General features: G+C 33.2%; 2 protein-coding genes across 26 annotated transcripts in view; one reads left to right on the plus strand and one right to left on the minus strand.

Annotated features, from left to right (window-relative positions):
- NEXN (nexilin F-actin binding protein) overlaps positions 1-1094 on the plus strand; it is a 71619-nt gene extending 70525 nt beyond the window's left edge. For 2 of the 4 annotated variants that reach the window (XM_036890216.2, XM_036890218.2), the window contains 2 exons: positions 219-576; positions 661-1094. In XM_036890216.2, the coding sequence (XP_036746111.1) occupies positions 219-576; positions 661-674 (372 nt within the window). In that variant the 3' untranslated portion in view covers positions 675-1094. Of the gene's footprint in view, positions 1-218 lie in introns of all 4 variants that reach the window. The other 2 variants (XM_057500346.1, XM_057500347.1) reach the window with 1 other exon arrangement.
- A 584-nt stretch (positions 1095-1678) lies between these two features.
- FUBP1 (far upstream element binding protein 1) overlaps positions 1679-12065 on the minus strand; it is a 36746-nt gene continuing 26359 nt past the window's right edge. For 8 of the 22 annotated variants that reach the window (XM_036890210.2, XM_036890209.2, XM_036890201.2 and 5 more), the window contains 3 exons: positions 6811-6956; positions 4175-4221; positions 1679-3260 (listed from right to left, as the gene is read on the minus strand). In XM_036890210.2, the coding sequence (XP_036746105.1) occupies positions 3230-3260; positions 4175-4221; positions 6811-6956 (224 nt within the window). In that variant the 3' untranslated portion in view covers positions 1679-3229. Of the gene's footprint in view, positions 5193-5782; positions 6429-6810; positions 6957-7036; positions 7097-12065 lie in introns of those variants that run through there. The other 14 variants (XM_036890203.2, XM_036890202.2, XM_036890196.2 and 11 more) reach the window with 10 other exon arrangements.

A 12065-nucleotide genomic window follows, 5' to 3' on the forward strand; every position in this document is an offset into this window, starting at 1 on the left:
GATGCCTTCTCAAAAAAAAAAACAAACAAACTTCAAACAGCTTTCAAGTCACTGAAATGTTTTTAAAATATATTATGTAGTAGAGTAAGCAAGCATACTTACATGTTCTTTTGGCACACACACACACACACACACATACACACCCTTCAAACTGTTACTAAACCTGAAAAGGCTATTACAGTACAAATTTTAACTTGAATGAACTTATTTTAATATAGAAAAGAGAAGAGGAGGAGGAAGAAGAGAGTAGCATCATGAATGGCTCCACTATTGAAGATGAAGAACAAACCAGAGCAGGAGCTCCATGGTTCAAGAAGCCTCTAAAAAATACATCGGTTGTAGACAGTGAGCCAGTTAGATTTACTGTTAAAGTAACAGGGGAACCCAAACCAGATATTACATGGTGGTTTGAAGGAGAAATATTGCAGGATGGAGAAGACTATCAATATATTGAAAGAGGAGAAACTTACTGCCTGTATTTACCAGAAACTTTCCCAGAAGATGAAGGAGAGTATATGTGTAAAGCGGTCAACAATAAAGGCTCGGCAGCTAGTACCTGTATTCTTACCATTGAAAGTAAGAATTAATTACTTTTAAGTCTATAACTTTTATTCTATTTAAAAATTTATCCCTTAAAAAAAATATTTTCTTCTTTTTTAGCAGATGACTACTAGCTCCCCTTCCCTCTCCCTGGAACTGTCTCTCTCTCTCTCTCCCTCCAACTTTATTACACCCAGCTTTTCTGTGGCGGGGCCAAAAAAGGGAAACCAGAAGAGCCACTATATTGACTTCTTACTCCTTTTCACAAAGTCTTCAAAACACAAGCTCATCTAAAGAATACCTTCTTCCTTTCCAAATGAGCACCAGACTCATCGCCATATTATGCAGAAGTTAATGTGTATTTTAATGAAAGGGGAAATTTTACTCAACTATTCTTCAGAACCTGTAACAGCTGTGTATTTAAAGTTTACAGAAATTGTTTTTAAAAAATCATAAGTAGACACATTATTTTGCATGAAAGAATGCCACATATGAGCTATTTATACCTAATATTAGTCTGAAATAACTGAGACTTAATGAATTTGGAACCTGTTGAGTGGGCTTTGTTTCTTGTAGTACATCATTTTGGTGCCTGTAGTTTCAGTCTTTATGAAGCAGACTATATGAGGGGAGAGGGTGCCATTCCTTTTACGGGAAAGGGGAAACATGGAGGAAAAAACACAAAACAAAAAATTGAAGACTTTCTTTAACAATTGCCAGAGAAAATTTGATGGAAATCACTGCCTACACTGAGTTCTGAATGCTAAGAATATTAAACACATACTTAAAAAAATGTGTGTAATATACATTTCAAGCTATATGTAGTGACCTTCCCTGAGCAAATTATATTTTAATGAGGAAACTTTGTACTAATAGTTCATGCAGGAGAAAATTCAGCATATAAATTTCAAGGTCTAAGAGGCTTATCAGACTTAGGTAAAAGGCACAATTTTTCAACTTTAAATTCTGGTCTTTAAATTCAGTTTGTAAATAATTAGCTACCATGTTCTATTCCCAAGTTATTTTATATTTTCATTTTCTGGAAGACAATTTTATTTTACAATGTAAACCCGTAATAAAGTAACTTCTGTATTACAAAAAAAGTCTTTCAGTACTTTAAAAAAAAGACAAAACTCTGTTATAATATTCATCAAAGTACATTTTTTTAATTGAGGAAACCATACTCATTACAAAATTACAGTAACCATATACCCTTTTACATACAACGTCATTAAAGCAAACTCTAAACCACAGTTTGTAAAGTATTCAATTTACCTCAAGTCCAAGCTGCATCTCCCTAAGACACTGTTCCCATCACAGTAGCCATTTTAAGCCAATCTTCTTTTTACACACGGGTAGTTTCTGTAGAGAACACTTTTCTCAGGACGAAAATGCATTGAGCATGCATAAGAAAAAAAATATATATATATGCGCAAATACATTTCAGAGTTTAGGGGTATCGTGAAGAACATAAAACCCTGGGATTTATTTGCTTCTTAAAAGTACCAATTAAAAAAAATCCCTCAGTTTATACTGTGGCAAGAAAATTAAGTGACTAAACAAAAAAGGTTATTTTCAGCATCCAAATTATCTTTAGGTACTTTTAAAATACGTTTTAAAATGAGGCAGAAGTTTCAGAAAATAAAAGACATCCTTACTGACTAGTAATTTCTACATCCTATATCTAGATAACAGATAACTCTTCAGGTAAAACCGGTTTTCCTAGCAGAGTATTCAAACAAATGCAATTTTATCACTTCTGAATACATTCCTATTTTCCTCCTAGGTACTCCGTCTGCTACACCTACGCAAACCCACCCTTATGAATTAACTACCAAGATATTTGTTTAAGGATATATTTCACAATGTTTATAAACAAGTAGTATTAAATCACTAGTTTTAGTATTAAAACCATTTTAAAGTATATTTCTCTTCTAAAAGAAACATCAAACCACAAGAATTCTAAGTATCACCACACTAATATCTTAGAAAAAGAAAAAAAAATAAAATAAAAACAAAGAACACATTGTCAATTTTTAAGTGCTAAATAAAGTAAGTTCAATATGAATCTAAACCAAACATTGTTTCTACCACTCCTAACATCCATTGCATTCAAATCAACTGGCTCACCTTTTCTGCTTTCCACTTATTTCAAGATTAAGATTAGCGCCATTTAAAAAATGCTTGCAGTTATCAGTGAAGGCTTATGGTAATGAATTAAAAAATTCTCATGAGATAGAAACAATGCCCCAATATCTATTAGCATTCATCTCTATTTTCTTTTGTAAAAATGCAAACTACAACTAACCAAAACTTGACAGGCTCTTAAGGTTCAAAGAGCTACTTTATATTATCAATCTTAACATACCTATCATTGACTATTAAAACAACACATACACACACACGTATAAATGTGGTGCAGTAACTACATACCTTACAAAATTTAACAGTTCATGGAACATTTAAGATCAAGTGAAAAGCACTTTAAAATGAAAAGTGATCAAAAGCAGGTACATTACACCCTATACCATATTATGTATGGGAATACATTTCATATTTCTCAGTTATGATTTGCCAATTTTACCTTCTACATTGAGCCCTTCTATGGTCCATGCTCATCGGCTCACCAATGGCATACACTCAAAGGTTCCTCTTTATGGGTAACTATCTCAGGACCTGATTTTATGAGCTATGATTTGGTGCTTGCAGCATCTTCAGCACTGTGTGTGAAAATGAAGGCAGTATTTTTGAATATTTTTCTTTGTTGTACAGATAAGCAGGAGTTTTAAAAGGATCAGCACATTTTATAAACTGAATAAACAAAACTGATATGATGCTGCTCTAACACATTCATCTTAACTCAAAATATGTACCAGTTAAAAATCATCTATAAGAACACACAAAACATTTTAAAACTGGCAAAAAAAAAAAAAAAAGCACGAAATGCAGTGTCAGTTATTAAAATACTATAAATCAGAAAAATATTGGCTGCTATACCAATGAAGTTATTTGCTACATAGTTAACATTTCACTGAAGCACATGCCTTTTATCAAAACATACTGCCAGTATTCCTTATAGTTTTTCTTCAGTATATATGTTATGAAAACTGAACTGTCTAAAGTCATAATAAAACTGACCCAAAATGTCCTTACTGAATTACTATATACTATATATTGTTCAAGAATAAGAAAAAAATAAAGACTCCATAGCTCTGAAGAGCAAAGAAAATGTCTTGTCAATCAAAAACAGATTGTGAAGGCTGTTGAAGTTTCTGACCAAATTTCCTGTTGAAAACTATGTAATTGTCCTTTTTAAATTTTAACAATTCCTCTACATTTGGAAAAAAAGATTAAAAGAAGTCTAGATGTAGTTCAATTACGGCAGCAATCTACTCATCATTTCTTTTTTCTTGTTTTAATAAAAATTAAAATAAAAAAAAAACATTACCCAGAATTGTAAACAGTTGTTTGAACAACTTAACAGACTTTCCACTGAAATGGTAGCATAAATAACAAAATACATTTTGGGGAAGCAGTAGCAGATTGCTTTTCAATACACAACCACAAAAACCTCACAGGGACAACATTAATGTATTGAAGTATTTATTTATATATGTCCTTAGGTTGTGCTTACCTGTTGCTTTTTGCAGCAGAACCTAAGGTGGAAGGTCTGGGAAGGCACTGTGAAGTATAAATAATTGCACTGTTTGCAATTAATAAAGATTTTAAACCTCAAATGAATCAAAATCAACAGCCTCCAATTTGTGAGTTATGAAATCGAATCCAACTGAACTATTTCTATTGTTTCATTAATAAATGCACCCCTTTCCTAAAAAGTCATCTATAAAACAGTATCATGCAAAATACTGAACTTGTTCATGTCAATACCCTACTCTTTAAACAGGTAACTAACTCCTTAACCATTAAATCTCAAACTAGGACTACATATCCATATCTAAATAAGGGGAAGGGAAGTCATCACTCTAGGTTCTATAAAACAATCAAAAACATTTCAAAATATCTACAATGAATTGTACTGCTATTTTCTGCCCTAAAGGTAATCTCAACATTTATATCTTTTAGTATCTGTCTTTATAGTACATTGAGAACAACAAATGGTGCTCCCCACCAATGAAAAACTTATATTTATGAAATGGTGTTAAAACTGCTACATTGCTTTATATTTGCAAACTGCAAACCACTTCTGTCTGATACATTTCAAGTCTTTCATAATAATATATAAGATATGCATATTTCACAATGAAAAACAATATATTTTAGGAGCACCAATGAGTAATACTATTCAACTTTGTCATCAGTTTTCTTTAGCTATAGCTAAAGCATATCAAAAATACTTACCCATTAAGCTCACTTAAAACAAATGAACAGACCTATGTATTATTCTACGTTAAATTAAACAGTTACGGTTTTCCAAGATATCAGCACTGTATTCCAACATAATATTCACACAAAGTATGGCATTTACATTATGTGGAACATTGACAAAAAGATACTGTTGCAGTTCATCAATTTGTCATTCTGATGTACTTACAGTGCAATGCTCCTTGAAGGAACACAATCAAGGATGATACACAGCACAGTCCTCCTCACCCCTACAGAGCTAGTTCTATACTGGCTGGATCAAACCTGCACTTCAACAGACAATGGCAAGACAGACTGTATTTGCATGTAGTCTAATATATTAATATGCAAAGAGCCAACAAATATTCAAAGAGTAAAACAATGGATTTCAACAAAATACCACAACTTCAGCATGAGTGTTATAGAGTAATAAAATGATTTCAAGTACGTAAAAAAACTAAGTTGATTCAATGAATTGGACTTGTGCATTTACAAAACAAAGCTTATCTATACTGCAAAAAGAAAAAGAAAAAAATTTGAACATTTCCATACCCCAGTAATGTTTCAATGGCAGATGCGCTGTAGCTATATACTTTTTGCATATTATTCACTTTTCTACCCTGAATTTAAAAAGAAACATGCTAAAATTGTATACATTGAAAGACTTCCTTTACATGAAAAAACTGTTCTCATTAGACTACTCATATTTTACTATCTGAAAACTGTTTAAAATTAGTTATGCTGAAACAGTATTGGAAATCAATTAATTATCAAATTAAGAACAGAAAGGTTAACTGTTATAGCAGCAGTACAGGTCTGAAACAGTGGTCATATATGAAAGGAAATTTCACTGTTAATGCAATGGAAGTATGCCAAAAGATCATTGTATACACATGCAGTTTTTAATCAAACAGAAGGAAAAAAAATGAAGATATCAGGATTACTTGTACTGAAACAGCCAAATACAATAAATGAAAAAGATCCTTCAATCTATTACTATACTGCAAAGGGGAAAAAACATGCCAGTGTTTAAAACTCAATTATTTCATGGGGAAAGCTTATATATTTGTGTATATGTATCTTAATTTATCATTGCTAAAAAATTATGAATCCTTTAAATACCCAGATATCCAACTTACCGACACAGGAGGTTTCATATCATTTATTGTAAAGCACAAAACAGGCATTTTAAAAGTGAAAGTATACATTGAAAAAGTACATTTATATCACAAAGCATTGACCACATAATAGTCGCAAATACATTTGCTGGAATGTGTACATCTACACTAAATACTAAAAACAAACCAATTTTCATTTCTACACAGAAATATTAACCTCCTATCAGTAGTGATAGATATTTTGTACATTTCCAAAAAAAAAAAAAGAAAAAGAAAAAGAAACACTATTTTAAACCAAAAACAAAATTAAGATCTTCATCAAGTCGTCTGCATCCATATATTTAACAAAGGTTTTTTTCCCCCACACAATGAAGCAAATACTGTATTGTCCACTTCTTATTATTGGCCCTGTGCAGAAGAGATACATAAGAAATACACAAAAAGTTAAAGAAAATCCTTTAAATGGAGCTAACTCAGGAGTGATTCCTTTAAGAAAGAAAAATTGGTTAATATAAATGGTGGTGGCTTCTTGCATGATTGGCAAATCCCTGGGGGGAAAAAATTTATTTTTAAAATCAAAGGCATTGTAGAAATAAATATTCAGCACTCAGATGCCAGAAAACGTTATAAAAAACACAAACAAAAAACCCAAACGATATACCACAGTACTTCATTTAGTTATTTTGCCAGATAAAAATTAAAAAGGCAAACATAATCCCAAACAGACAACAATAAACATGCAGGAAACATGACTGGAGTGGAAATCAACACATTAGCAAATTTATTATACCTGAGGTGCTGGAGGATGTTGTGGCATTCCCTGGGGACTTGTCTGGGCATAGTAGGCTGCTTGTTGTCTATAGTACTCAGCCCAGGCTGCACTATAATCAGGCTGACCACCTGGTGGAGCACCAGTAGGAGCAGGAACTGCTTGACCTTTGAGAAAACAGAACAACTTTGTTGCTGTAACCACAATTAAAAGCCCAAAAGAATCTCATTTCTAATAAAAACAATACCTTGCTTCTTGTAATATTCCTCCCAAGCTTTTGAATAATCTTGTGTCTGCCCTTGTTGACCTAAAAAAAACCCCCTAAATTTTAATACAAAATTATATCCACTGTAAGTACAGGTTATAAAGACAAAAGCACAGAGGGTCAGAATTGCTCGTGTTTTCTTTTAAATATTCATGAGTATCAGAAAACTCTGTAATTAAGAAAACAGAATGCTCTATTTTCTTTTGGCCTTATAGTAATCATAACTTTTAAGTTCTAAGGGCATCACTGTTAGATAAAAATCAAAACTATCCACATAGTTTTAATTAAGAAAGACAAAGATTTATGCATAATCTTGATTCAACGGCAAAATTCAAAAAATTCTAAATTGAGTTTGGAAAGCGCTTCAAGTAGTCTATGGGTCCCTGGCAGTGATTGGGGCACACTATTATTTTTTGTCTCATCTATTTGTTATCTGTTGCACTACAGATTTTAAAATGCGTATCTTTGATGCAGACAACAGAAAAAGACCATTTTTAAGAAACAAACAAAACCACTCTAAAGCTGTTATTTAAAGGCTTTACTTATTAAGATCTCGCCAAGATTTTCATTTCCTGATCAGTAACCTATAAACTATGTGTACAAAGACTAACCTTCAAGATATCTTCATTAAGAAATTTATAGTTTAACACAATGTGTTCAAATTACAATCAGCTTTATTAAAAATTTATGAAGGACAAAACAACTACTGAAGAGGTTCTGAGCAATAAGATCAAGGAAACACACAGAGCAAGAGCAATTTTTCGGGGTTAAGAGACATAAATAAATGCAATGCAGGAACCCTGAATGGGCTCTGGATTAAAACATAAACACAAAACCCCATACACAAATAGCTAAAAAAGAGACAAGGGAAATTTAAATATGGTCAGAATATCGATGATGTTATTGAAACAATTTGTTTAGATCAAACAGTCTGCAATTTAACTTTGAAAGGGCTCAGGCAGGAAACATGTATACACACACACAAAGAATAAATGGCAAAGTTTACAAAAGGTGTATCTGGGTAGAAAATATAGATACGGATGTTGGCTACATTATTTTTCCAATTTTCTGAAGGTACAAAAGTTTCTGAAATAAAAAGTTGGGAAGAGACAAATGACTCTCTTATGTTGACAAATACTAACTGCACTAGTGGGGGTGGAGGTTTAATCATACAGATAACTACTGAACCACTGGGTTGCATACTTGAAACCAATATAAGCTTGTGTATTAACAATACTTCAAAAAAATAAAAAGTTGGGCAGAGAGAAAACATATGTTTACCTATTTAGCTCCATTACTTGAGCAGATTTTTAGTTTGCAATTCATTTAGCTTTATGAAATTATTACAGCTGGACAAAAGATACTGAACACAAAGAGAAAGCTGTTTCATGTTTGTTTGATGTTGCCAGCAAGACAATTTGTTTCAAAAAGTAATCTATCACCACCACTAAAGTGGCCAAAGAGTAGAAGAACTGAGTGAATAAAAATTTAAGATTTATGACTAACTTAAAAAATGCAAGGAAAAATCTCATATACTATAAACAAAATTATCGTATTTTTGTGTTCAGTAACTCTTTTCAAAGAGAAAATGAGTTGAACATTTTAATCTCATGAAGAGACAAGCTACAAGGAAATCTGAAGCAGGTTTAAATATTTAGACAACTGTCAAAACATTCCAGTACCAATAGCAGTAAAATCATGCAACTTCTCTTACAAACCACACACTTGAAAACCTGCTCACTTGAGGCCAAACCTGGTTAAGGGAGCAACAATTTCCATTCTTTTAAGTTTACAAAAGGAACAAAATAAGCCTCATTGTTCAGATACTCGTTGTAGAGGCTAAACAATGTATGGTAGAAACAGGGAGATGCAATCAATTAATCAAACTCCCTGAAAACAAAAAAATCCAACCCTTCCACTCCAATCCTGAACTCAAATATCCCCGTGGAAAGCTAGAACACCTTAGACTCTAAGGAAAACAAAAGAAGTTGTCAACATTTGACATTACAATCTTCAAGGTGTCCAAAGAAAAATCCATGCCTCACCTCCAATCTAAAGAGCAAATGTGATTCATTTTGCCCAGCTGAAAGGAGGGAAAGAACTCTTCCTATATATTCTACTTAATGACTTGGCTCTCCCCAAGCCTCTCTCTTCTTTTTAGGCATGTCCTTAACTTGTTCCCTTGATTATTCTCAGTTCAAAAACCATTTTGATGCCAGGTAGTACACTTTAGTAGAACATTACTTAATACATATAGCTTTATAATGTTCACTTTTTTTTGTATCATTAACATATATTTACACGAGCACCACTGTGGTTACTAGATTCCCCCCCCCAATTACCAAGTCCCCACCATATACCCCATTACAGTCACTGTCCATCAGTGTAGTAAGACGCTATAGTCACTACTTGTCTTCTCTGTGCTATACTGCCTTCCCTGTGCCCCCAGCCACATTATGTGTGCTAACCGTAATGCCCCTTTTCCCCCCTTATCCCTCACTTCCCACCCATCCTCCCCAGTCCCTTTCTCTTTGGCTAACTGTTAGTCCATTCTTGGGTTCTATGAGTCTGCTGCTGTTTTGTTCCTTCATATAATGTATTAAGTTTTACTTTCATTTCATTCAAAAAACTTGCTCTAGAGTCCATCTTCACATTCTATCACAGCCCAACAGCCAATCTGGCATACAGATTTTCACTCTTATGTCTCTATACACCTACACAACCACTTTCCTCACACTATGCCAAGAGTTTAGATGCCAATAACAGTATCAGTGTTTAACATTATAAGGGCCTTCTTGAAGTCAAACTTTTCCCCAAATACCTTCACTTACCTGCTTCCAAATTAAGAGCTGTCTTCATACTCTGAAACCCTGTTTGATCTCAAAGGGTGTTTACTTATTACAAGTTTCCCTCATTCCAGCTTCAAAAATACCCACCTCCAGATTGCTACCATTCCTTGTATGACTTAAAATTCCTGTCTTTTAACCCCTCCAGAACCTCGCCCCTAAGAATTTCTCTCCCAAGGTCTCTAATGTTAGTCCTAGGGAAATTCAGATTTGTCTCAGAAAACAAAACTCACATCTGTTTCAACAGAGGTTTATTTACTAATAAACAAACAATAACAAATTTATAGGGTTTACTGGGGATTTTCTGTTCTTACTAGAAAAAGGTGAAATTCAGCCTCAAACGCTGAGACAGCCTGCCTAATTTAGTTGAGAGGGCACTGGATTGGGAATCAGGGCATCATCCAGTATCCTAGGAAATTCTAGCCCTGCCACTAAGAGTAAAATTCAGTCTCTCCAAATGAGGGAGTTGGATTTGGAGATAAAGTTCTTTATTTCCCTGATATTCTTTACTTTTTCCTTTCAAAAATCTTGGAACATTGAGATGCATTAGTTCTATGCTCTGGGGTCTACTATTTGTGGCTATCCTACATTTTAAGGACAAGTAATGCACCCAGGAAAAATTATAGTTAAGCAACCAGTCATTTATAGGAGTTTTTAAAGGAAAAAATACATTGACCTTGTAGCTATCATTAAAAGACCTGACAACCTAACATTTCCTTTAAGATTTATATGTAACAAAATCACTCAACCACTCCACTTTGCTAATAAAATTAACAGCCGTCAGTCATTGAAGTGCTACAGAAAAAAACACAAGACTGAAAAAGTGGGTAGGGTTTAGAGGATCTTCAAACAGTATCATTTAATTAAGTTATTTTTAGGCCATCTTTCTCTAGGCCATGTCTTGGATTCAAGACAGTCCAGCACAATATCTATAAAGAATTTTGTAGAGTAGTCAACAGGGAAAAGGTAGAAAATGAAAATTAAAAGAAAGGCAAAGTGAAACGCCTACCCTTAACAATAGGATTTGGAATTAAAACTTTGCAGATTATATTCAACATACCCACTCATTGTAGGCACGTATAAAAAGGTGAACAGTAAATTTATTAATGGCCACATTGCAAAGAAACAGTAAGATAACAACAAAACAAAAGTCACACTCATTCCCCAGTCATTACACATAAGTCTACCAGCAGGCCTTTTGTTTTTAACCTTCTTTTAATAATATAGAGAATATCTCTGGCATATTATCGATTGTGAAAATAGAGGCTGGACCTAGTAAACCCAAATGCAAATATAACGTCTTAAATCTGTAAAACAAAATCTGTAAAATGGTGATGTTACTATCATAGAATGACTATTAAAAGCATTCCCAATTATTCTCCAAAGTATCCCAGTTTGGACAATAGATTATGTGACCATTCTAACCACAGTACACTGTTTTGAAGTTACTTTTGTTTAAAATTTTTCTTTTTTGCAGATTTTAGCTGTTGTAGTTCTGCCTGAGATTAGCTCGGTCACAAAAACAAATCAATAAACCTGTTACAGCCTCAGGAATTACACGCAGCATGACGTTTTTGGAAAGTCATTCTAATAGAAAAAATTACACTTCCTTCTTTAAATAGAAATCAGCTGTGTAAAAAACATTCTTATCACTGGGTATATGTACTTTACACAAGACTGTGATTTTTCCATTCTGAGGAAAATGACAAACATTTCTGCACACAAAAAAATTCAAATTTACATTAAGAACCACAAGTAGAATGCATCTTATGACAAAATTCTACCATTTATAGACAGTTTCTTTCTATACCAGTGAAGGGTGGCAAGTTTATCCATTTAGCTTTTGTCTTTAACAACTGACTGTGGTGTAAACATGTTAATGTTAAATGTTAAGAGTGTAAGCATCTGGGGGAAAAAACAACTTGCCACCAAGTATAACATCAGGTTCCAAATGGTCCCAGATGGGATTTTGACCCTCTTAGAGTTCAAATTCTGGTTCTACCTCTTAGTAGTGTGTCTCATGTCCCAATCTGTAAACATGAAGTATCAGTGAGGACACAGTTCTTTTTAGAATTCTCATAATACTATAATACTATTGTATTATAGTAATACAATAATTCTTACAATAAATACTTATTTAACAACTGTACCCATCTTAGAAGAAT

Source organism: Manis pentadactyla, chromosome 4 (assembly GCF_030020395.1).
Source record: "Manis pentadactyla isolate mManPen7 chromosome 4, mManPen7.hap1, whole genome shotgun sequence".
Taxonomy (NCBI): Eukaryota; Metazoa; Chordata; class Mammalia; order Pholidota; family Manidae; genus Manis; species Manis pentadactyla.